Genomic DNA, 24,718 nt, shown 5'->3' on the forward strand with positions numbered 1-24,718 from the left:
GAGCCCAGAATGCACGCGACAAGCCATCCCTGTAGAATGTTAACACCTCCTGTGTGCCTTCTCTTGTCCACTTGTGGGAACTCATACATCCCTGTACATAAAGAGATAAAATCTTATTGAATAAACCCTTCAATGAGAGCATTCTTGTTTCTGGTGAGGTCACAGACACTCCCACACCCCGAGTTTTGGTCTTTTTGAGACGGATTCTCACGGTGTCAGCCAGATCTCAAGAGACCCTCCTGCCTGACTTCAAGTGCTAAGTACCACTCCTGTCCCACTCACCCCCCATCTTTATGAAAAGCTCAAGTCTTGAGCTTAAAATGATCCTTATGCCTTTGTCTCTCGAGTAGCTCAAGCTACAGGCACCACATCCTGCCTACTTTTTCTCATTTGAGACACAATTCTATTTCTTTTTTGGTTTTTTGAAACAGGGTTTCTCCGTGTAGCCATGGCTGTCCTGGAACTTACTCTGTAGACCAGGCTGGCCTCAAACTCAGAAATTCACCTGCCTCTGCCTCCCAAGTGCTGGGATTAAATATTTTCTCTTTTTTTAAAATTTATTTTATGTATATGTGTCCTGTATCTGCATGTATACCTGCAGGCCAGAACACATCAGATCTCAGTATAGTGGGCCACCATGTTGTTGCTGGGAGTTCAACTCAGTACCTCTAGAAGAGCAGACAGCTCTCAAATGCTGAGCCATCTCTCCAGGCCAAGACAACAGTTCTTTTTGTTATAATTATATTTTATGTATATGAGTACACTGTAGCTGTACAGATGGTTGTGAGCCACCATGTGGTTGCTGGGAATTAAACTCAGGATCTTCAGAAGAGCAGTCAGTGCTCTTACCCGCTAAGCCATCTCACCCCTCCTCCACTCCCCAATTCCTATTAACTTTATTATTTTTTTTTCTGTGCAACATGGTCAGAATATCAGGAACTGAGAAGGGCAGAGACTGTCCTATAAAAATGACTTGGCCTCCGTGTAGTTCAAAGCCCTCAGCGGGTCCAGTTTTTGGTGGGAGATATGAAGACACCTGCAGTTTGTTCTGTCTTGGGACCATTGTTCAGAAGTGAGATGACAGTGGTGTTTGTAAGTGTGTGCTTGTTCACTGGTCACGGCGCAGACCCCCATCACTTGCCTCCTAGGCACTGGGTAGCCTGCTCCCATCAAACACCTCAGGCACTTGCCTCCTAGGCACTGGGTGGATCAGCCATCCTTCTGTCAGCTGCTGTGCCTGTGTTGATTCTGGAGCCATAGCAACACTGCTGCCAAGCCAGTGCCATTCCTGGCACTTATTTCTACCGTGGTGATGTTCTGCTTGGCACAAGCAATGATGTCTGGAAGCCTCATCAATGACTTCATTTCCTCCATGGTCATGTAACAGGGTAGGTCACTGTAGTTGAAGAAGCACTTTGTCAAAGTGGTGCTCGCCACAAAGTTGTCCTACCCACGGCTGCACCTCCCCGCTGCAGACCCCATGGTCTTGGCTGTACTCAAGTAGAGCAAGCCCTTGGGATACCTTGCCCTTCATCCCGCCCTGCCCGTAGACCCATACATTTTATTGAAGAGTATGAGGACTGAGGCTTTTGCAAGTTCTTCGGCAGAAAGGAGACCCAAGAGCTGCATGCAGGATGCAGAGAGCTGGGTGGGGTTAGAGGCATCCATCATGAACTAGGGAGAAAAGGAAAGCATGCTACAGAAGATAGTCCTGACCAGTGTGCTCTGCCTGCTCATTTCACAAGAGCCCACAGACACCTTTTAAAATTGATTTAAATTTATGATGCAGGAGTTTGAACCTGGGGCTTCACATGTAGCTAGAGCAAGCACTCTCCTGAGCTACATAACCAGCCCCAGACTGGCTTTTAAACAACAGGTTTCAGAAATGGCCAAGGGGGTTGTACTAGGACGACTGTCACTGTAAAATGAAGTCTACTGTGGCCAACAGCTCTTCATCCCAGAATTTGGTGCTCCTTTCTTCTACGGATAGGACCAACTAGAGGGATGTAAAATGTTGGGCGTATTCAGGTATCAAGGCATAGAACATGCGGTGCCTTCAACAAGCCTCCTAGAGTCTGAGCCCTGCTCAGGAAATCAGACCAATGCACAGCCATCAAAGACCCCCAAACCCGATTCCATGAAAAGTAGGGCTGACACTTGATGGTTCAGGGAGTCAGACAAAACTGACCCCCAAAGAAGCTTGAAGTATTAACTCACCAAGAGCGATTGGCAGTTTCCATAGTAACTAGACCAGATGGGGCTCATGCATCCCCCGAGCTCTCGGATGGTGATCTTCCTGTGGGCCACAATGTCTGTAAGGTTGGTGCCCACCTATGGAAAAAAACCACAACGCACTGAGACCAGCGCAGGCGGTGTGCTGTGGTGAGCTTCTGGATGGCAGCTCCGCGATGAGGGAGCTAAACACCCACAGCCAGTGACAACTGCTCAAGCCCTTTGCTCTCGCCACCAAGAAAAGCAGCTCTCTGGAGACTCCAGGCCAACGTCGACCATAGAGATGGCCCCTGAGAGTGACAACGGAATGAGTTTCTAGGGATGGGAGAGAAAGGTGCCCACCGGAAGGCGGGCTTCGGGTTCTCTGCACTCAGAAGTCCAGTGATGGGAGTTCCTCTGCCGAAGACAGTACCCAACCCACTGACCACAGGCACCGCGGCTTCCATTAGAAAAGGTCTGAGGACCTTTGCAAGCCTCAAAGGTAACCCATGTTGGTCAGACCTGAGAGAGGCCGATACCTACCGTGGGCCGCGTCGGTGGGGGCTCTCCCAGGTCGCCTTTGCCATCTCCGGAGCTCAGCTGTACTGGCGGTCAAGGGCCATGGCGTGGCAGAGGGCGGAGTTCCCGTGATGAGACCCCGGGGTGCTCCCTCCCCACCCTGCCTGAGAGCCCCCGCCTGCCCACTCGGCGCGGAAGGATATTCTGAAGGCGTTTCACCAGCAGGGTCTTCCCGACTCCAGAAGCCCCCAGCAGGAGACACATCCCTTCCCTGGCAAACGCGCTTGTACCTCCGAGCTACCACGCCGTGAGGCCCGCCTCCGCTTAGCTTTCATTGGATAGACCTCTCGTCCAGGCTGTTCATTGGTTAGTCCCAATGGACTGAGCGGTCCAATGAACGCTCAGAGTCAGTATGTAAGCGCAAGGCTCGCCTTGGAGCAGGACTCGGGGCGGCGCCGAGGCGTTGCGCGTGCGTGAGCAGAAAAAGAAAGGCGGAAGCGGAAGTTGGGGGGCGCGTCAGCTCCGAAAGAGGGAGCGACTGCAGCGTCGGTCCGGAGTGGGGTCGCCATGGGGCGAGGCAGCGGCACCTTCGAGCGTCTCCTAGGTAACGCGTCCGCCCGTCAGCTCCAAGTCAGCTCTCTCGCGCGCACCGGCCAGATGCTGCCTCCGTAGGTCTCAGGAGAGCGGGACGGCCACCTAGACCGGCCATCGGCCTCCGTGGACCACTGCACGGTTCCCGGGCCTCGGGTGTGGCCGCCCGGGTTGTACACTGAGTCCTGGGGTTCCAGTGACCCATGCTCTTTGGGGGTCCGCGACGAACCTCTCTTCCTCTGGGTTGGACGGTCCTGAACCGATTGGGCCAAAGCCCTGAGTCATGAAGTCATGACTCAGATCTTAGCTTCATGCGGGTCCCAGACCCCCAACACCTTTTCGAAGGGTGGAGCCGATACTGCCTTCCTTAAACCTTTCGAGCCCCATGGGGAATGCTTCTTAGGACCTCAGTCAGCCTCTTGCGCTCTGGTAGTGCCTGGGGGTTTGGGAAGACATCTTTTTCCCGTTGTTGAACGTGCTTGTTGATCCTATCTGCGGTTCCTGGACAGTGTAAATTTTAGGAGGGAAAAATGAGATTGACATGCATGCGCTATTCCCTCAATAAAAGCGTTGTGTCCAGGAGCAGGCCCCATCCTAGGCTGCTCACTTGCTTCTTTCTAAGCTAAGGTTTTCAAAGGGAATCTTAGATGATGAAACGTTTACCTTAGTCTCATATTCTGGGAGGTCCAGCACTTGAGGTATGACTCCACTAACTTGTTGAATGAGTAACAAGGGTGGTGTATCTTGGGATAGCTCACTTTTGTAAGAGAGGGGTGATCAGAGTGTGAAGAGGTGTTGGCTGGGGGTTAGTTTCACACCCTCCACTTGCCACGGAGAAGTCATCCCTCGTATCCCTAAGCTTGCTAAGGGACCCATTACATTACCCCAGCTAAGAGGTAAAGGACAAAACTTCTAAAGGATGGCACTCTGTTGAGAAGCAGCAGTGTGTGTCATTTTAAAGTGCCCAGGAAGCTGTGACAAAGGGCATTCTCTACCTCCTCCTCCTTTATCTTTAAAGCAGATGTAAGTCGTACCTATCTCCTGAGGGTCTGTGGGAATTGAGTGAAGTCAGCTTGCGTGGACAGCTGACAGGGAATGAGCATAATTTCTACATTATTTGCTTCTTGCATGGGAGGATGCCATTTCCACGGGTGTCAGTATACTTCAAGAGGACTTTCAGTTTGGTTTGACTGTAAAAATGAGGGACGTTCTTGACCTTTGAGGGGGCCACCTTGGGAACAGAGCTCAGTGGACCCTTTGAATGGCATCTCTTTCCTTTAGACAAAGCCACCAGCCAGCTTCTATTGGAGACAGACTGGGAGTCCATTCTACAGATCTGCGACCTGATCCGTCAGGGGGACACCCAGTAAGTGAGGAGAACCACCCCTCTTCTAAGATTAAATTGGCAACATGAGGTTTTTTTTGTCCAGGTTGCTTTGATATCTTGGGACAATTAAACTGTACAGTCTGGAGGTACTTAGACTCACTGGTATTTCAGTGAGGAGGTCTGAAGGGCAAAAATCGGGGTTGGCATATATTTCAGTTGGTAGAATATTTGCCTAGCATGTATTAAACCTTGAGTTTCATGCTCAACACAGTATAACCCAGGTGTGGCGGCACTGCCTGTTATCCCAGTGCTTGGGAAGTAAAGACAGAAGTCCAAGGTTTGAGTCCAGCCTGGGGTATGAAAACCCCTGTCTCAATACTTAAAGAAATATGGTGGAGGGCTTTCCTAACCTTATGGAGGGCTTCCCATCCTTTTCTCTTTCTGCTGTTACTAATTCCCNCCCCCCCCCCCCTTTTTCCCTTCTTCCAGAGCAAAATATGCTGTAAACTCCATCAAGAAGAAGGTCAACGATAAGAACCCCCATGTGGCTTTGTACGCTCTGGAGGTAACCAGAACGCTGTTGCATTGTTTCTCTCCTCATACTCAAGAATCTTACCCTTCCAGTGTCAGGCCTCCACATAGCAACCAGTCGAGACCTTTAGCACTAAGTACAGTTGTGGGCTCGGCCGCTGAGCCCGGCCACACTTATGGGAATGGGAGGGAGCAAAAATGCTGCTCTTCTAGCTGTCGTCCGTATGCCCCTGAGGGACTGGATGTCATCAGGCTGGAACCCGTCTTTGAGCTGCTGCTTGGGGTTTCTGACAAGTTGGGTGGGTTCAGAGGCCTGTCTTCCAGCAAGAGGGGCCCTTCCCTGAACACAAGCTAGGCCTTTCTCTTCCTTGGGGTTTTCAGGTGATGGAGTCTGTGGTAAAGAACTGTGGCCAGACAGTCCATGATGAAGTGGCCAACAAACAGACCATGGAAGAACTGAAGGAGCTGCTGAAGGTAGGCGGGCATCCTGGGAGGCATGAGAGAAGGTAGATTCAGGAATAGTGCCAGCTCTTCTATTTGTGGGCAAACTACAGCAGGAGGAGCAGTGGGTGTGTTAGAGGGGGTGAGGGTAAGAATGAGTGGTCACTTACTGTGAGTCTAGTGTAGACCCTGGGAGAGATGCCTTGAGGCTCATGGGTCGTTTCTCCAAGATGAGAAAGACACTTCTTTTGGGACTGGGGAAGGCTTCCAAGAACTAGGGCATGCAGCTGAGCTTTTAAGGGCAGTAGGTTACATGCCTGTGAACATAGATGGCCATGGAGTATATGTGCGACGCGAGCTTGGGGAAGACATTCGGAGCAGCACATTCAGGGATGGGAGAGATCTGAGCAGAGAGGTCCAGGTCTAGGTGACAGAGTCAAGAAGGCAAAACATTTAGCAAGGAGCTGCCCCAGGGAGAGTGTAATTCACACCTTTCAAGAGAGGAGGAAAGGCTGGATCCATGTGAGACTATCCCCAGGACCACCTAAGGGTTGTGATGTGGATGGTAATGCAGCTGGATTGGCCAAAGCGGTGCTGTTCCCCGTTTCATGGGACCCAGCATCAGGGTTTGGTCTCTCAGGAAGCCCCAGCTCATGCTGCCCAGGACCTGTCTCAGGCGCTGAGCTGGTAGCTCGGTCCTTCTCACTTGAGTCCTGAGTCAGACCAGGGCCTGTTTGTTCTAGCAGGTCCTAGCTGGAAAGAGCAAAGTGTTAGGAGCACTCCCTGTTGTTGTTTTGTCACACTGTGTCCCACTGTGCTGCAGGGGCACCAGGCTGGTCTTCTCCTTTCCTGGAGGGAACCCTTAGAGGGAAACACAAATCCCAGTGTAAAGGCCCTGAAGCTGCGTTGTCCCAACATAATGTGTCACAGCCTCCCCAAGACAGTGCCAAGCATGAAGCTGGACTGTGGCTCACAGGGCCTGAGCCCACTGTGGAGAAACATCTGAAGAGGACATCTCCCTTCCTCTCTCAGATCATGGTCCTGTCTTCCTTGTGCCTTTTGGAGAGTTTAGCTGTGGACCCTAGAGAACTATGTTACTGCCCAGGATCCCTTGGAGAGATGGAAGGAGACATGGTTGTAGATTGGGAACATGAAGCAGTGTATTCTCCGGGAGTCCCCTGATTTTTTTTTCGGAATTAAAAATTGTGATCCCCCGAGCAAGCATAAACCCAAGAGAGTCGCTCCTGTGATTAAGTGGTGTCTGGCAACCCTAGGAACTCTCCCCTGCCTTTGCACTAATCGTCTCTGGTCAGGGCAATTGGTCTTGCTAGATGGCTCTTCCCTCTGAGACCTCAGACACCTGAGCCCTCCCCACTTTCTTCCTGCTCCACAGAGGCAAGTGGAAGTTAATGTTCGGAACAAGATCTTGTACCTGATCCAGGCCTGGGCACATGCCTTCCGGAACGAACCCAAGTACAAGGTGGTCCAGGACACATACCAGATCATGAAGGTGGAAGGTAAGTGAGAACAGCCCCAGCCCCAGGCTGAGAACAGAGTCTCTAGAAGCCACAGGGCTGTCTTTCTAGCAACACTAGATAACATCAACAATAGGGACAAGGGAGGGCGGGCTTGTCCTCCCTGAGTGATGGGAATGAGGGGGCAGTGTTCCCTAAACCTTGAAGAGCTCAATGGAGGGAGGCCAGGCTCTGACAAGGTCTTACACCCTTCACATCTACCCCACAGGGAGGCGGTAGGCTATTTTCAGGCAGTAAACACTAAAGTCTAGAGCTAAGCAGGTTTCTGAGTGTCATGGTTCCTGGGAGCAGTACAGGTTGAGCCGACAGGGAAGACCTCGCAAGTCAGGGTGGCGGATGCTAGGAGGTCTGAACACCAGCAGCAGCCCAGGGCCTTGGCACCTTTTCTATTTTTTATTTTTGTTTTAATGTGTATGGATGCTTTGCCGGCAGTATATGTTCATGGACCATGTGCATGCCTGGTGCCCTTGGATCTCCTGGGACTAGAATTACAGACAGTTGTGAGCCACCATTTGTGTGCTTTTAATGGAATGGGTTGCTTGAAAGGAGCGGTCAGTGCTTACCCACTGAGCTGTCTCCCCGGCTCTGCTGTGGCACCTTTGCTCCAGTTCAGACCCTGGGGTCAGAGTACACTGGACCTGCTGCAAGGCTCCAAGAGTGGCTCATGCCAGCGGAGAGGATGACCGGAATGCTGTCGCTGTGCTGTCTGTATGAGACACACTGACGGTGTTTTCCCAAAGTCACTGGCAGGTTTTAGGCCAGGCCAGGGAGGCAGAAGGTCTTTCCTTGCAATATGGCAACCCTAGAGGGCTGGTGGGGTTTAAAGAAGGGGGATCATGGATTAGGATGGGGATCATGGATTAGGATGGGGGTCATGGATTAGGATGGGGGTCATGGATTAGGATGGGGGTCATAGATTAGGGTGTTGTGGTGATACCTGGTTGGGCTTGGGTCTCACAGAACTCTGGGTACCCTTTCCTAGTCCTGCCAGTTTTGTCTGATGAGGCCGATGTCGGGGGTTAGACGTGGTGACCAGGGAGGCATCCAGTAGTGACTGTCGCCTTCTCTTCCCAGGACATGTCTTCCCTGAATTTAAGGAAAGCGATGCCATGTTTGCTGCTGAAAGAGTGAGTCCTGGGTCAGCCGGTGCTGACTGGCTTAGGAGCTCTGGGGAGGAAGAAGGGAGGACCTGGGACTCTTTCTTGTTTGGGGTTTAGTAGGGGTAGCTTGTGCCTTTAATCTCAGCACTGCAGAAGAGCATTGCCATGAACTCCTGTGCTAGATACGTGATGAGACCCTGACTCAAAAGAAAGGCAGCGTGGGCTGGTGAGATGGCTCAGTGGATAAGAGCACCCGCTGCTCTTCCTAAGGTCCAGAGTCCAAATCCCAGCAACCACATGGTGGCTCATCACCATCCATAACAAGATCTGACGCCCTCTTCTGGAGTGTCTGAAGTCAGGTACAGAGTAATTACATATAATAAATAAATAAATCTTTAAAAAAAAAGAAAGGAAGAAAGGCAACGTGAAGGATTTAAAGCGCTTGCGTGTCATACGCACAGTACTCAGTATGTACACGGCTCTCTAGCACTGGCTTTATTTATTTATTTTTAGTATAGAATATTTTATTTAGGGCATGGGGAGGGGAGTTGACAAGGGAGTAGAGGCAGAGAAAGGGAGGGGGGAGGAGTGGAGGTGGGCCATGAGCACGTGGAGAGGGAGAGGGGACAGAGGGGGAGACAGGAGGAGGCAAGAGAAGAGAGCTTTTTTTTTTTAAGAAAGAAAAGAAAGACAGCCAGCCAGGTGGTGGTGCATACCTTTAATCCTAGCCCTCCACAAGCAGAGACAGGCAGATCTCTGTGTGTTCTAAGGCAGCCTGGTCTAAAAGTGAGGTCCTGGACAGCCAGGACTACACAGAAAATCCCTATCTTCAAAAGAAAAACCAATCCCACCCACCCCCCCAAAAAAGAAAAGGGGCAGTAAGTGTGTTTATTTGTTTAGAGTTTTGTTTGTTTGTTTAGTTGGTTGATTTTTATTTGTTTTCTTGATGGAAGGTTTCTCTGTGTAGCCCTGGCTGTCCTGGAACTTGCTCTGTAGACCAGGCTCACAGAGATTCCTCCTGCCTCTGCCTCTGCCTCCCGAGTGCTGGGATTAAAGGCTTGCGCTACCACACCCAGAGTGAATTTCTTCACACAGCTCTAAAACTAGGCTGGTTGCAGTGGTGCACACTTTTAATCCCAGTATCTCAGAGGCAGAAGCAGGCAAATCTCTGTGATCTTAAAGCCAGCCTAGTCTACAGTCAGTTGCAGGACAGCCAGGGCTACACAGTGAGGGGCTAACCCTGTTGCAAACACCGACATCCACAAAATTGGCGAGTATCAGGGTTCTACCTTTGACAAGAAGTCTGTTTGGAGGAGGTTCTTCTCTTTGGAGCAACTTAACCCTGGGCCATGTGGTTTAGGCCACAGAATTCAGTGGTCTTGGCACAGGTACTCAAGTCAGGTTGGGACCTGCTCTGGGGACCTTTCTGTTTACAAGCACTAGGGAAGGAAATGTGATGATGACTGTTGTCCCCAGGCCCCTGACTGGGTGGATGCTGAGGAGTGCCATCGGTGCAGAGTACAGTTTGGGGTGGTGACCCGCAAGGTGAGTATCCCCCAGAGACTCACTTGGGCATTTGGTCCCATGCCCCTGCCATCTTCACAAAGAGCGGCGCTCCTTTGTGTGATTCTGTCTGTCTGCTCTAATCTGATGGTTTTGGAACCACATTCAGCTCAGAATTATGTGGCGCCTGGGGCAGGAGCTTGGTGTTTGTCCTCTGTGGTGCTCAGTGTCATCATTTGACATTTGCCTAATGGGCAGGGCCCAGCTTCTTCTTGGGGATCTGAACATGGAAAACTTAGGCTGAGTCAGGGTCACTCTAGGCTTTCTCTAGGATTGGGGAAGAACTTATTTCTAGGGAGCTCAGCCTGTTTGGCCACTGGCCCCCTATAGTTTCCCATCTCACTTCCTGTCTGACAGTTGTGAATGTGTGAATGTGGGGCCTGCAGGGTCTGAGCAACAGCACTGGAATTCACTGTACATCCAGAATCAGCACCTGTTTTTTGTTGTTTATTTTTAATTCCTTTCCTTTCCTCTAAGTGGTGGCTGGAACTGAGTTTGCTGCGAGTCCCCACCTCTCTGCTCTACTTGTCCTTACCCCTGTCCCTGCTCTTGTTCACTGGACCTGTCCTGCTCTGTCTCACAGCATCACTGCAGAGCATGTGGGCAGATCTTCTGTGGCAAGTGCTCCTCCAAGTACTCCACCATCCCCAAGTTCGGCATTGAGAAGGAGGTGCGCGTGTGTGAGCCCTGCTATGAGCAGCTGAACAAGTGAGTGTGCACTACATGGCGACTCTGATGCTTTAGGACTGCAGGCCTCACAGGCTCCTAAAGCTGTCAGGAGGGCTAAGGGGCAAACCAATGTGGCTCTGCAGGTGACCCTAGCACCCCACACTCTAGGACAGGGTGTGCAGGGTGCTGTGGCCTCACACTTTAGGACAGGGTGGGCAGGTGCTGTGGCCTCACACTTTAGGACAGGGTGGACAGGGTGCTGTGGCCTCACACTTTAGGACAGGGTGGGCAGTTGCTGTGGCCTCACACTTTAGGACAGGGTGGGCAGGATGATGTCGCTGCACAGCAGCTGAGACTGCCCTGGACCAGTCACTGGCTTTGAGTTTTGTTTAGATAAGCTCTTGCTTGGACTTGAATCTCCTGATGTAGCCTTTCCAGGTCTGGGACTTCAGACCTGGTGCACACATTCTTATTTTGGATTGGAAATGAAGTTTACAAGCTGAGTATAGTGGCGCACACCTTTCATCCCAGCACTTGAGAGGCAGAGGCAGGTGGATCTCTGAGTTCAAGGCCACCCCGGTCTACAAAGCCAGTCCAGGAAAGTCAGGGCTACACAGAGAAACCATGTCTTCAAAAAAGCAAGTATAGTGCAAAGATGCATGTTTAATTGTGTACATGAGAACATATCTGCAAGCCCTTCTCTTGGTTTTCTCAACTGTGGTTTGTGTTTATTGTAAAATTTTAAAATTTGTTGGGAACTGGGGTGAGGAGAATAGTTAGGCATGACTGCCAATGCTGTGGTTAAAGCATTTTTTCCCTTTAGAAAAGAGCATGTTTAAATTGAAATCCTAATTATGCTTTATATCCGTGGCCCTCAACCCTACTTTGTAGAGAAGCCTCCGACATACAGATCAAACTCTAGAAAAGCCCTGGCCTGCCCGCCTGTGATTATTTGTATTTGCTTAGCCCAGGACGTGGCACTGTTAGAAGGTGTGGCCTTATTGGAGTGGGTGTGTCACTGTGGGTGTGGGCTTTGAGACCCTCATCCTAGCTGCCTGGAAGTCAGTCTTCTGCTAGCAGCCTTCAGATGAAGAGGTAGAACTCTCTCAGCTCCTCCTGCACCATGCCTGCCTGGATGCTGTCATGTTCCCACCTTGGTGATAATGGACTGAACCTCTGAATCCAGCCCTGATCAAATGTTGCCTTGGGGGTATATAATAAGAGTTGCCTTGGGGGCTGGAGAGATGGCTCAGTGGGTAAGAGCACCCGACTGCTCTTCCGAAGGTCCGGAGTTCAAATCCCAGCAACCACAAGGTGGCTCAGAACCATCTGTAGCAAGATCTGACACCCTCTTCTGGGGTGTCTGAAGATAGCTACAGTGTACTTACATATAATAAATAAATAAATCTTTAAAAAAAAAAAAAAAAGAGTTGCCTTGGCCGGGTGTGGTGGTGCACGCCTTTAATCCCAGCACTCGGGAGGCAGAGGCAGGCGGATTTCTGAGTTTGAGGCCAGCCTGGTCTACAGAGTGAGTTCCAGGACAGCCAGGGCTATACAGAGAAACCCTGTCTCGAAAATCAAACAGAGTTGCCTTGGTCATGGTGTCTGTTCACAGCAGTGAAACCCTAACTAAGACACTGCCCTTTCTGGCACCTGAAGGGACGGACCATTGCTGGTCATGTCAGGCGCAGTGGGCAGTATGAAGGTACTGTAGAAAGGGGCCCTTGCTCCACCCAGCCAGGAGAAGGACTCACTTAGGCCAAGTGACCCACTCACGTTCTGCACCTGGATGAGGCACCAGGGTCCCTTCTGCCAGTCTCTGGAGGGTGGGCTTGGACCTTCACTGTCAGTCTGTGGAGATGGTGAACAAACCCTGGGAGGGTGGTGTCAGTGCATGGTTGCTTACAGTGTCTCATTCTGTCTGCAGGAAGGCAGAAGGGAAGGCTTCCTCTACCACTGAGTTGCCCCCAGAGTACCTGACCAGCCCCCTGTCACAGCAGTCTCAGGTACAAGGTCCCTCTAGTCCCTAGAGGATACCTTCTCACCTCTTCCCTGGGGCCCTTCTCACTCCACCCTGTCTGTCCTCAGCTGCCCCCAAAGCGGGATGAGACAGCCCTGCAGGAAGAGGAGGAGCTACAGCTGGCTCTGGCCCTATCACAGTCAGAGGCTGAGGAGAAAGAGAGGATGGTAAGCCATGGGGCCCTATGAGTTTCCCCTGCTGATGGAGGACTCTAGGTGTGGCAGCGTGGGTATGTGGAGGCTCAGCTCCTTAGATTCTGCCATATACGCCTCTAATTCTGTTTCTTCTTCTGCCTCAGAGACAGAAAACAACATATACAGCACATCCAAAGGCAGAGCCTACACCCTTGGCTTCCTCTGCGCCCCCAGCTGGCAGCCTGTATTCCTCGCCTGTGGTGAGCCTTTTCAGCCAAGCTGGCTGCTCATTTTCCAGGGATCACCACAAGGGTCCTGTTGGTTCAGGACTTCACTGTGTCTTATTGAATGGCATCCCCCTGCCATTGAGATGAACCTCTTCCATACTTCCTTGCACATACTAAGTTTTACAGGCCTGGTCCTCTGGGTACCCACCTCATCCCTAGTTCTGTAGATAGGAAGTGAAGATGTAGCCGATTTAGAATTTCACCTGGAGGATCTGTAGAGCTCTCTAGAGTAGCCTGCCACAGATGGCACCTGGAGCTAGAAACAGCCCTGGCACCTGCTGGTGGAGGAAACGCTTCCTCCCTCCCTAGAATGCGAGCAGGGCACACACTAGGGCTTCATTAGAGCTAAGCACAGTGTTCATGCAGTATTGGCACCGACCTAGGGAGTCTAGTTAGTGTGGCCACTGCTGCCTTGTGCCTTAATAAAGTTAGGTTCTGGTGGTACATGATAGTCTCATAACCCAGGTTCTTAAAATTTTATTGCCAAAGGAAAGTGGATGCCTGCCACAAAGGCTTTGTGAGGAAAGGGCTGGCAGGTGCCAGATAGGTGGCTAGGACTTTGGCTAGCCTTGAGATGCGCTGTCATTTGGTGCCATCTGGGTCCCTGTCTGAAAGATTACTTGGGATCACATCACTTGATCTTCAGGCTCCTCAGACTCAATGCTTGTCTCCCCAGAACTCATCAGCGCCTCTGGCTGAGGACATCGACCCTGAGGTAAGTAGCAGTCCCGGGCGCTGTCCTCCCTGCTCCCCAGCCCGGCCACCCCAGTGCCACCTCATCCCCTCTTTTATTGCCTGGCAGCTTGCAAGATACCTCAACCGGAACTACTGGGAAAAGAAACAGGAAGAAGTGCGGAAGAGCCCCACGCCTTCTGCGCCTGTGCCCCTGACAGAGCCAGCGGCCCAGCCTGGAGAAGCACATACAGCCCCCAACAGCATGGCAGAGGTGAGGGGCTCCTCTGCACTCTTGTCATTCCCTAGGGCAAGGTCTAAAACAGGCCAGAGACCCTCTAATCCTTCGATCTCTTCCAGGCTCCTCTTCCGGAGACAGACTCTCAGCCCATAACTCCCTGCAGCGGCCCCTTTAGTGAGGTGAGCTGTGTCTCCTGTCCTGGTTGGGGGGCTGTGTCAGAGTAAGGAGGATCCAGGCTCCAGCTGCTCTGTGGACCCCAGTGTTCCACAGCCTCAGAAGAGGCCCTTCTTGTCCCTCAACTGCTGAGGTGCCTGCCAGTCATGGATGGGTGAGGTGGGTGAGGGCCTTGCTCTGAGCTTTGTGTGCAGACCAGGCATGTCATGTGTCAAGCATGAAGGACTGGATCCTGTGTCCATGCCAGGCTCTGGACACAGTGGGCAGCGCCTGTCTACCTGCCAGGCTCTGGACACAGTGGGCAGCGCCTGTCTACCTGCCAGGCTCTGGACACAGTGGGCAGCGCCTGTCTACCTGATGCTTCCTGAGCTTAATGGGCATAGCGTTCATCCTGCTGTGGCACTCAGCTACCCACTGTGTTTCCAGCAGTACCAGAATGGGGAGTCAGAGGAGAGCCACGAGCAGTTCCTCAAGGCCCTGCAGAATGCAGTCAGCACTTTCGTCAACCGCATGAAGAGCAACCACATGCGGGGCCGCAGCATTACCAACGACTCAGCTGTGCTGTCACTCTTCCAGTCCATCAACAGCATGCACCCGCAGCTGCTCGAGCTGCTCAACCAGCTGGATGAGCGCAGGCGTAGGTGCCCGCCCTCTGGGGGTCCTGCTCATGATTCCCAGGGCCTTGGGACACCCACAGCTCATTGCCTATACTCCATTCCTCCAGAGTGCTCATGGGAGGTGGTCCCATTGGTGGGGCCTGCTCTGCTCCTTTCTGTCACCAGCATCTTTGCCCAAGGAGAACAAAGGCCCACATCAGCTAGGCTCTCAGCCCATGAGAGGTCTGAGCTACCCTCTTCTCTACACAGTGTACTACGAGGGGCTTCAGGACAAGCTGGCACAGATACGTGACGCCCGAGGGGCTCTGAGCGCCTTGCGTGAAGAGCACAGGGAGAAGCTGCGCCGGGCAGCTGAGGAGGCTGAGCGTCAACGTCAGATCCAGCTGGCACAGAAGCTGGAGATCATGAGACAGAAGAAGCAGGTATGGCACCTGACCCAGCATGTGGGTAGGGGAGGCCCAGCCTGGCCTGACCACTGCCTCTCACGTGCTTCAGGAGTACCTGGAGGTGCAGAGACAGCTAGCTATCCAGCGCCTGCAGGAACAGGAGAAGGAACGGCAGATGCGCCTAGAGCAACAGAAGCAGACCGTCCAGATGCGTGCCCAGATGCCTGCTTTCCCCTTGCCTTATGCTCAGGTAGGTGCTGCCCACCCTGCCTTGCCCATCCCCATAATAGGCCAAAAACCTCCCCCCCCCCCCCGCACCTGACTGTGGGCTCTTTTTTGTCTGTAGCTCCAGGCTATGCCCACAGCTGGGGGTGTACTCTACCAGCCCTCAGGCCCAGCCAGCTTCCCTGCCACCTTCAGCCCAGCAGGCTCAGTAGAGGGCTCTCCGATGCATGGTGTGTATATGAGCCAGCCAGCCCCAGCCACTGGCCCCTACCCCAGCATGCCTGGCACCACAGCAGGTAAGCCTGTCACTTTACAAAAGACACTGAGGGCAATATGAAGCATTTTCCAAGTTTCCTAAGTGACCATTTTTCTACAGTTGTTTTTTTTTTTTCTTTCTGTCCATGTGGAAACAGTTTCTTTCTCTCTTCTCTCCTCTCTCTCTCTCTCTCTCTCTCTCTCTCTCTCTCTCTCTCTCTCTCTCTCTCTTCTCTCTCCCTCCCTCCCTCCCTCCCGCCCACACATTCTCTCTCACACACACTCTCTCCTCACTCTTTCAGGGTGCAGGGCAGGTAAAATCCCTTTACTAAAGTCAGGATGTGTTCAGAGCCAGGAGCCACTGCTTCACAGCAGGTTCTCATCAGTGTCCCAGTAAAGAAAACCCCTCAGCACTGTCAGCTCACCTGGCCCACCTTTTCTCTGCTAAATACGTCCTATTCTGCTTTGTGCCTATAATGTGGGCTTGAACCATTGTCCTAAAGTTGCCAAATTGTCCTCAATTTGATTTGTCTGGTGGTTCTACTTTCATGTGCCATGGACTACATCTTTAGTCGTTGTGTCTCTTGGTCACATCACTGTGGGTGGCTGAGGTGGGCTCAGTGGGCTTTTCATCTGTCCCCGTTATCAATGATGTCATTTAGCACCTCGGTACTACAGATGTCTTGGCTCAGACTCCTGCATCTTCTTCCTGCCAGTTAGTGCCGTCAGCCTCCCTCTGCTCTGCTGTCTGTAGCTGTGGGCTGTTGACAGGAAAACAGTCTTTTATTGCTATTGATTTTAGTTTTTTTGAGACAGGGTTTCTCCGTAGCTCTAGCTGTCCTGGAACTCACTCTGTAGACCACCCTGTCCTCAAACTCAGATTCGGCTGCCTGTTTCCCGAGTGCTGGGATTAAAGGCAGACACCACAATCTCCCAGCAACTTTATTTTATATATTTTGCTTATGTGTATCTTATGTGCTTATGCTGGGCTTTGCCCTCAGTGGCTTTCGATGTCTCGACACCTGGCATTCCGAGATGACTGTGCACCGCCATGTAGGGCCTGGGGATCAAGTCTGCACCCTCTACAAGAGCTGTTGAGAAGCTTCTCTTCTCTAGCCCTGAGGGTCTCTAGCCCTGAGGGTTTGTTTAAGGATTCATTTGTTTGTTTTATGAGACAGGATCTCACTATGTAACCCTGGCTAACTAGAAACTCATATTCACCTGCTTCTACCTCCTGTATGCTGGAATTAAAGAAAGGTGTGCGATAGCATTCCCGGACAGGTTTTATTTTTTTAGTAATGTGTGTGAGTGTGGGTGCTTTCAGGGGCCAGAAAGAGATGGTTGGATCTCTTCGAACTATAGTTACAGGAGCCTGACCCACCTGACATGGGAACTGAGATCTGAACTTAAGTCTGACTAAAAGAACTCAGCTGTCATAACTGCTGAGCCGTCTCCGTCCCTGTCCCTGTCGATTTTAAGACATTATCGGTGTAATCCACGTGAGTGCTGATTGCTTGTGTCACCTTGACTGGCCTGTCACCTTTTGATAAGGTCAGTTTGGTGCTCTGCCTGCTTTGTCTATTCTGTGGTTCTCTGGGATCCCACTTCCTCCCTGGGGATAGATAGTCATGAGAAGGCAAAATCTCAAGACTGTGTATGGTAGTGTGCATCCTACAATCCCAACACTTGAGAAGTTGAGGCAGGAGGCCTCCAATCCAACTTACAGTTGTTAAATCAAATTTAACTGACAGTTAAGGCTTGGATTCTTAGGGTGTATATACAGTTTGTAGGTTACTGAGGACCTTGGAGTATGTGAGTGTGTGTGTGTATGTGTGTGTTACGCAAACTAGGTCCCCCCTAGTGTTTCTCATTCTGACAGCTTGGGTGGCCTTCATTATCCCTGGTGCATTTCTTCATTTCTATCATAGTAATCTTTTCTGAAGTGTTAGCCTGGGCTGCTGTGAGTCAGGACTGTTGTCTTTGTTGCTGTTGTCTCAGTTTTGAAACTCCCAAGTTTGGGCTTCAGAAATTACTAGTGTCAACTCTCCTTAACTCCTTCATTCTACCACTTGTTTCAAAACAGTTTGAAGGGTGGGGCTGTAGCTCAGGTAGAGTACTTGCCCAGCGTGGACAAGACCTTGGGCTCAGCCCCTAGCACTATGAAAACAAAAAGAACTTGTTTTTTTTTTTTTGCTTTTTTCCCCCCATAGGACCTAACCCCACCCCACCCCACCCACCCCCACACACATTGGCTTTACTTTTATGAGGATGTGAAATATGTCCCTGGCTTTGAAAGTCACAACAAAAGGAGAAACCCAGGAGAGGGTGTTCCCCTCCTACTCTGTCATTCCTGTGCTGAGCCAGCTCATCTTTGTTGTCACAGATCCCAGCATGGTCAGCGCCTACATGTACCCAACAGGTGCCCCTGGGGCACAGGCAGCCCCTCAGGCCCAGGCCGGGCCCACCACCAGCCCTGCCTACTCCTCCTACCAGCCCACGCCAACCCCAGGCTACCAGGTATGTGGGCCAATTTGCCCCCCACATCTGCACCCATCCCTCGCCTGTTCATCTGTTTCCTCACCTCACCGCCTTCCTTCCATAGAGCGTGGCTTCTCAGGCCCCACAGAGTCTCCCAGCCATCTCGCAGCCTCCACAGACCAGCAACATAGGCTACATGGGGAGCCAGCCGATGTCCATGGGCTACCAGCCGTACAATATGCAGGTAAAGAGACCTAGTCTTTACTGGGCACAGAGGGCTATCCCAGACAGGTCTCTCCTCCTGGCTCTCACTTTTGCTTTCTTCCACCTAGGAGGGTCTGTTTCTGTCTGGTCACGGATTACTCAGTGTTGGGCTCTATCTTACTTCCCACAGAATCTCATGACCGCCCTTCCCGGCCAGGACGCGTCTCTGCCGGCCCAGCAACCTTACATCCCAGGGCAGCAGCCTCTGTACCAGCAGGTGAGCCGTCACCCAGCCCAGCCGCCTGCCTGGGACTTGTGGGCTTCCTTTGATCCCTTGCACTAGGGGTACCCAGGGGCTTTGCTCAGCAGACAGAATGATGACATGCCATTCAATGCACGTATGTACACATACATCCATATTGCACAGGAGACAGGTTTGCAAGGGATCACAAATGCCATTGCCGTGTCGGTAACAATTTGATCTACTCTGTGCTAAGGCGAAGCTTGTTCTAAACCAAAGGGTTTGTTTATAAAGAGGGGTGATGAGCCCTATCTGCTCTTTCTCTCCAGATGGCCCCCAGCACCGGCCCTCCCCAGCAGCAGCCCCCTGTGGCCCAGCCAGCACCTACACAGGGACCGCCAGCACAGGGCAGTGAGGCCCAGCTCATCTCCTTCGACTGACCCTGAGTCTGGCGCTCACCATGCAGAGTAACACTACAGTTCACCAGAAACCACTTATGTCTAACTAGCCGTTCCTCCCCTATCACTGCCCTGTAGTGTCCCTTCTGTGAGCAAGGGGTCGGCCTTCACCCTTGGCCCTCTTCCCTGTCCTCAGTGGTCTGGCTCCTGTCACTGGTTCCCTGCTTTGGTCCTGATGCCGTCTGACCTACCCGGGCTGGGGCTCAGCAGGGCAAGTAGAACCTTCTCTGGAGAGTGCCCAGCTGGGGCCTGCCACAGGAGAATGCTGTGGGGATGCTTAGCCTGGCCCGGAGTCTGATGTGAACTAACTGTGTGGTGTCCAGGCATGGCCCTGGTACCCAGAAGAACCAAGAGGCTCCTGCACAGCCAGGGTAGGAGCTTTAGGCATCTCTGTCTCCCCTACTCCTTGGATGTCATCTCTCCAGTGCAGAGCATCAAAAATAAAATGTATTTCAAAACTCTCATGATTGAGTGTGCGGACAGCAGGCTGTGTGGGACCAACACTTTAATAGTCTGCGTCTGTTGTGGAGTCCGGCGGGTACTGGCGAGACTTGGACTTGCAACAGTCTCCTTCCTGGTGGGGACTCTGCATCACCAGCGGGTGTGAAAGGGTGCAAACGCGGGCTTTTGCAGCCCAGCTGCCTTCAGGATCACCCACTGCTTAAGGCTTTAGCTCTCAATAGCTCACCCTGGAAAGTACAGTTCAACCTGACTTGTGGTGAGGACATTCAAAATTTGTCCTTTCCCTCCCGGCTAAGCGCCCGCCTTAGTGTGCACGCAAAGGAGGCGCTTCGCCTAGTGAGGAGCTCTCCACTTGGAAGGACTCCAGGCCCTTCCGTCTCTTAGCTTTAGAGTACTGGGCTCCTAAGGTTGCTAACCTCTTGGACCACAGCGCTGAATTCAAGGGGCTACGCAGTGAGTTCCGTAGGTAAGCGGGACGCCACTTATTCCCCTGCCGAGACAAAGGCGCGCGGAACACGACGGATGGAGAAAGCGCCAACCCAGGGTAGTTTCCGGGCCCAGGCTGCGCCTGCGCGTCGCACCGCCTAGTGCGTAATACCAGGCGCCAACCCAGGCTAGAGCTGCCCCGGGCTCCGAGGCCTGGAGGTCGGGTGGCTAGAGCGGCCCGGACAGCTCGCCTCCTCCCGGGTAGAGCGTCGCTTCCGCTTAGAGCCGCGTGTGACCTTCCCGCTTGCGGAGCTATGCTGCCGGCGGCGGCTAGCCGCTGCCTGTGGGGGCCACGGCTTGGACTCGGGGGAGCAGCGCTCCGCCTTGCCAGGTACAGCGGTGGTCTAGAGCGCCGTTGCGGGGGCGGCGGGCAGGAAGTAGGTTCAGAGGGAAGGGGTGACGGGCGCATCGCCGCCTTCCGCGGCCCAGCCTGCGGGGCGTGGAGAGGGCGGCTCGGCCTGGGCGACCTTGGGTGCAGGTACCTGTCGTCCCCAGCTTCCCGCCGCAGAGACCCATCGCCGTGGACGGCAGCATAGCCCGTGCCCCGTGCTTTAGCATGCTTGGTGCAGCACTGAGCACCCGCCAGGCTGATGTATTTCATTCAACCAGAAGCCTGCCGTTCTGGGCAGGGTTGCAGACGTAGTCGTAGGATTCCGAGGCTCTAGGGGAAATGTAGGGAAGCTTTTTTCAGGTCCCTTAAGTCCAGCTTGTGGAGTCTGGCCTCAGCGGTGGCAGACGGAGCACATGGATTGTGCCCTCGAGTCTCCCGTTTTCTCTGATCTAACGGCTGTTTGCATGGGGTAGGCAACAGATGCCCAGCGTCTGTGCAGCGCGGCAGTTGAGAAGCAGCAGCCACCGAAGGAGTGAAGCACTCGCCGGTGCACCTCTGGATAATGCTCCCAAAGAATATCCCCCCAAGATCCAGCAGCTGGTCCAAGATATTGCCAGCCTTACGCTCCTGGAGATCTCAGACCTCAACGAACTCCTGAAGGTATTGGGAGAGAGCGGCACAGACCAGGACTAAAGTCCCTGCCTTCTATTTGTATTTTTACCAAACCAGGGTCAGAGGTCCCTGTCTCTTCTGGGTGTTTTGGGAGTTTGGTAAATTATCAAATGTGCCTTCCTAGGTGGTAGGGCCAAACAAACAAGCTTGTACCTCCATTAGTAAGTACATTTAGGGTTTGATAAGTAGCCACTGAGACCTCTCCTTCATCCTACAGAAAACATTGAAGATCCAGGATGTCGGCCTTATGCCAATGGGTGGCATGGTGCCTGGTCCCGTCTCTGCTGCAGCACCGGCCTCTGAGGTGAGCCTAGGCCACAGGAAGACCCAGTTCTGTGTGCCCAGTTAACTGCCCAACTCAACATCTTACATATTTTCTTGTTCCTGCTTGAGTCTGTAGCTGCAATCCGTGTGTTCTGCTGTGGGCTCCCCTGCAACAGCTCTGGGAAATTTTCTGCCAAAGGCATTCGAGATCTTTGTGTGTTATTGCGTGTATGTGCGTGGGTGTGCATGAGCAGGGGGTGGTCAAAGGTCAGCTTTCAGGGATTCTCCCCTTCCGCGTGGGTTCTGGGGATCAGGACCTCAATTCTGTAAGCTAGTTTTCCTTCCGCCCTCTGAGCTACACTGGAGGGAAACAAATGAGCTGAAGAGGACACGTTAGATCAAACAGCACAGTAGTCTTGAGCACTATTGAAAGTAGAGAGGGAGCCGGGCATGGTGGCGCACGCCTTTAATCCCAGCACTCGGGAGGCAGAGGCAGGCGGGTTTCTGAGTTCAAGGCCAGCCTGGTCTACAAAGTGAGTTCCAGGACAGCCAGGGCTATATAGAGAAACCCGTCTCGAAAAACCAAGAACAAAAAAAAGAAAGAGAGAGAGAGAGAGAGAGAAAGGAAAGAAAGAAAGAAAGAAAGAAAGAAAGAAAGAAAGAAAGAAAGAAAGAAAGAAAGAAAAAGAAAGTAGAGAGGGCACAGAAATGCCTGCCTCCGGTGCACTGCACTGATTTGAACAGGCAGGGAACAGACTTGGAATTTCGAGGAAGGCCCTCACAATGTGACAATGTTGAATCAGACTTGAATGTGTTGAGGAAGAGAAAGCAAGGTGTTTCTCAAAGAGCTCTGGCTGACAGAGGGTATCCAAGCGATATTTAAAATCTAAGTGGGGGAAGCCGGGCAGTGGTGGCACACACCTTTAATGGCAGAGGCAGGCGGATTTCTGAGTTCGGGGCCAACCTGGTCTACAGAGTGAGTTCCAAGACAGCCGGGGCTACACCAGGAAACCCTGTCTTGAAAAACCAGGGGGGAAAAATCTGAATGGGGGGCCAGGCCAGGTAGCATACATTTTTAATCTCAGCCCTTGGGAAGTAGAGGCAGACAGATCTCTGAATTCTCGGCCTTCCGGGCACCGCAGTGAACCCCGTGTCTGGTAAGTGCTGCTTAGTCTGTGTGTGGGCCACGTGTGTGGGTGGCCAGAGAGGTCAGAAGAGAGCGTGGGCTCCCTCGAGCTGGAGGCGACAGCTATTGTTACCAGCCTGACGTGGGTGCTGGGGACTGAACTCAGGCTCCTCTGAACAGAGTGTACTCTCAGCTTCTGAGCCATTTCTCCAGCCCAGACTTCACTTTTTTGTTTATTTGTTTGTTTGTTTGTTTTTGGTTTTTTTCGAGACAGGGTTTCTCTGTATAGCCCTGGCTGTCCTGGAACTCACTTTGTAGACCAGGCTGGCCTTGAACTCAGAAATCCGCCTGCCTCTGCCTCCCGAGCGCTGGGATCAGAGGCGTGCGCTATCACGCCCGGCCAGACTTCACTTTTAAAGCAAGGCTAGGCTTCATTGCCTAAGCTGGCATGCTTTTGAAAAACGTCATAACTGTATCAGGATGCAGGCCCAATCCAGTTGTGTCCCAGATGGCGGGGCTCAAAGCTGGGGCCACAAGAATAAGGCTTGAAATAGTTGTCACTTTAGCCAGGCCTGTAGTGTATGCCTTCAAACCCCAGCACTCAGGAGGCAGGTGAATCTGTTTGACCCAGCCTGGTCCATAGAGTGAGTCCCAGGTCACCTAGGGCTGTCATGTAAAGAAACCCTATCTCAACCCTCCACTAGCACTCCACCCCCTCAAAAATGGTTATCTGTTGTTGTTGTTATTACTATAGGCTTTGTTAGCTAAGGATTGGGGTAGTCCTGATGTTTCTGTAACCATTTATTATCTGCAAAGCATTGATTATTCTCTCTGCCTTGTAGGTTCCAATTGCTTGTTACCTGTGTATGCGTGCGCGCGCGTGTGTGTGTATGTGTGTGTGTGTTTGTGTGTGTTTGTGTTTTCACGCAGAAGCCTCCGTGTTCAAGTACCACTTACCTCATTTTTAGACATGTTCTTTTCCTCGGCCTGGAACTTGTTGATAAGGCTAGGCTGGGTAGCCAGTGGGCCCTTGGGGTCCTCTTGCCCTCCTTGTCAGTGTTGGGTCACAGGCACAAGCTGCTGTGCCTCATTTCTTTTTCATGGGCTCCAGGGATCCACTTCAGATCCTCAAACTTGCAAGACACTTTATGAACATTTACCCAGCCCCATAAATTACAGTCTCTAAGAGGTGTAAAATGAGCCGGGCAGTAGCCATGCACACCTTTAATCCCAGCACTCTGGAGGCAGAAGCAGGCAGATCTGAGTTGAGGCCACCCTGGTCTACAGAGCGAGTTCCAGGACAGCCAGGGCTACACAGAGTATGCTCTGTCTCACAAATTCCAAAAGCGCACAGGGGTGCCGTACAGGGTGGCAAAGGGAGGCTCAGAGTGTGTTTTGTTTCGGGGAGTGGCCCTGTGAATGATCTGCCTGTCATGGCTTTGTGCAGGTAGAGTTCGGGTTATGTTTGGATCTTCCCTGCAGGTCCTGGTGGGGCAGCCCCATCCCATCCTTCCTCTCTCACCTTATCTTTGTTTCCACACCCTAAGGCGGCCGAGGAAGAAGACATCCCCAAACAGAAAGAGCGGACACACTTCACCGTCCGCCTGACAGAAGCAAAGCCTGTGGACAAAGTGAAGTTGATCAAGGAGATCAAGAACTACGTCCAGGGCATAAACCTCGTCCAGGTGGGACCCGCTCCTCAGTGTTGAGGTGGCCTTTTCTACTTGGGCATGTTTATGACAGCTTTAATACCCGACGCTTCTGACTGCTGTCTCCTTTAGGCCAAGAAGCTGGTGGAGTCCCTGCCCCAGGAAATCAAAGCTAACGTCGCCAAAGCTGAGGCAGAGAAGATCAAAGCAGCCTTGGAGGCGGTGGGCGGCACTGTGGTTCTGGAGTGAGGCACGGTTATGAGGACTTACGGATCTGGGCAAAGCCTGCTCACCCCAATTCACTCCCAGCCGCTGTGTTGGGAGCAACAGCTAGTGACTCAAGTGTCCGAGGTCTCCTGAGAGGGACAGGATGGACCTACTGTGATGGGGTGGGGCAGTGACAACCTTTGCAGAACTCACGAGAGATTGCCTTGGGAACTTACCAAGTGAACACACCCTCTGGTGGCTACTGAGAAAATATACTATTCAGGCTGGGGTGTTCAGTGAGTGGTGTGTGTGCCCAGGGCTGGGAGTATAAAGGACCACCTAGAGGCATGTGTATGTCCTGAGCCATATATCACATTTTCAGGAGGGGGCTATCCTCTCTGTGTCCACCCAGACACAGCACAGTATGGAGCTGGGTTAAGGGAGAGGTTGTGTCTTGAGGTTTGGATGAGGAATTTCCATTTAGCTACTTGGAGGGGTAGTGTTCCTTTAAGATGCAGCCCTAGCTGTCCTGGAACTTGTTTGTAGACCAGGCTGCCTTTGAACTCAAGATCTGCCTGCTTCTACCTGCTGTGTATCGACACTGCCCAACATATACTTGGAGTTTTCAAAGTAGCAAAGTGT

General features: G+C 52.2%; 3 protein-coding genes across 4 annotated transcripts; 2 read left to right on the top strand and 1 right to left on the bottom strand.

The window, feature by feature from the left end:
• Positions 1-10: 10 nt before the first annotated feature.
• Positions 11-3,019, bottom strand: Arl16 (ADP ribosylation factor like GTPase 16). Its single transcript, XM_021213729.2, has 6 exons — positions 2,934-3,019; positions 2,755-2,813; positions 2,218-2,331; positions 1,559-1,674; positions 1,191-1,396; positions 11-91 (listed from the first exon to the last, which is right to left on the bottom strand). The coding sequence occupies exons 1-5, from the start codon at positions 2,992-2,994 to the stop codon at positions 1,225-1,227; spliced, it is 522 nt and encodes a 173-aa protein (XP_021069388.1). The 5' UTR covers positions 2,995-3,019; the 3' UTR covers positions 11-91; positions 1,191-1,224.
• A 192-nt stretch (positions 3,020-3,211) lies between these two features.
• On the top strand, positions 3,212-19,354 carry Hgs (hepatocyte growth factor-regulated tyrosine kinase substrate). 2 transcript variants are annotated; one of them, XM_021211898.2, is made up of 22 exons: positions 3,212-3,334; positions 4,603-4,687; positions 5,138-5,213; positions 5,561-5,653; positions 7,014-7,137; positions 8,230-8,282; positions 9,732-9,800; positions 10,402-10,526; positions 12,415-12,493; positions 12,576-12,674; positions 12,806-12,901; positions 13,605-13,643; positions 13,731-13,874; positions 13,961-14,020; positions 14,442-14,652; positions 14,882-15,054; positions 15,128-15,268; positions 15,365-15,539; positions 17,882-18,015; positions 18,101-18,220; positions 18,371-18,457; positions 18,751-19,354. In XM_021211898.2, exons 1-22 carry the CDS (start codon positions 3,298-3,300, stop codon positions 18,859-18,861), a joined length of 2,331 nt encoding a protein of 776 aa, XP_021067557.1. In that variant the 5' UTR covers positions 3,212-3,297; the 3' UTR covers positions 18,862-19,354. The 2 variants fall into 2 exon arrangements, with proteins under 2 accessions (XP_021067557.1, XP_021067558.1); XM_021211899.1 differs by having other exon boundaries at positions 14,445-14,652; positions 18,751-19,337.
• Mrpl12 (mitochondrial ribosomal protein L12) lies at positions 19,205-24,424 on the top strand. The gene is given in 6 exon segments (XM_021212759.1): positions 19,205-19,250; positions 19,846-20,158; positions 20,632-20,818; positions 21,048-21,134; positions 23,768-23,905; positions 24,002-24,424. Coding segments are annotated over 6 exon segments (888 nt in total). The 3' UTR covers positions 24,119-24,424.
• The last annotated feature ends 294 nt before the right edge of the window (positions 24,425-24,718 follow it).

Source organism: Mus pahari, chromosome 14 (genome assembly GCF_900095145.1).
Source record: "Mus pahari chromosome 14, PAHARI_EIJ_v1.1, whole genome shotgun sequence".
NCBI lineage: Eukaryota > Metazoa > Chordata > Mammalia > Rodentia > Muridae > Mus > Mus pahari.

Coding starts and splice junctions, on each gene's coding strand:
- Hgs (XM_021211898.2), top strand. CDS start 3,298: ATGGGGCGAGGCAGCGGCACCTTCGAGCGTCTCCTAG. Junction 5,654..7,013: donor AACTGAAGGAGCTGCTGAAG/GTAGGCGGGCAT, acceptor CCTGCTCCACAG/AGGCAAGTGGAAGTTAATGT. Junction 7,138..8,229: donor CCAGATCATGAAGGTGGAAG/GTAAGTGAGAAC, acceptor TTCTCTTCCCAG/GACATGTCTTCCCTGAATTT.
- Arl16 (XM_021213729.2), bottom strand. CDS start 2,994: ATGTGTCTCCTGCTGGGGGCTTCTGGAGTCGGGAAGACCCTGCTGGTG. Junction 2,332..2,754: donor CCCCACCGACGCGGCCCACG/GTAGGTATCGGC, acceptor TTTTTTCCATAG/GTGGGCACCAACCTTACAGA. Junction 1,397..1,558: donor CTCATACTCTTCAATAAAAT/GTATGGGTCTAC, acceptor CTTCAACTACAG/TGACCTACCCTGTTACATGA.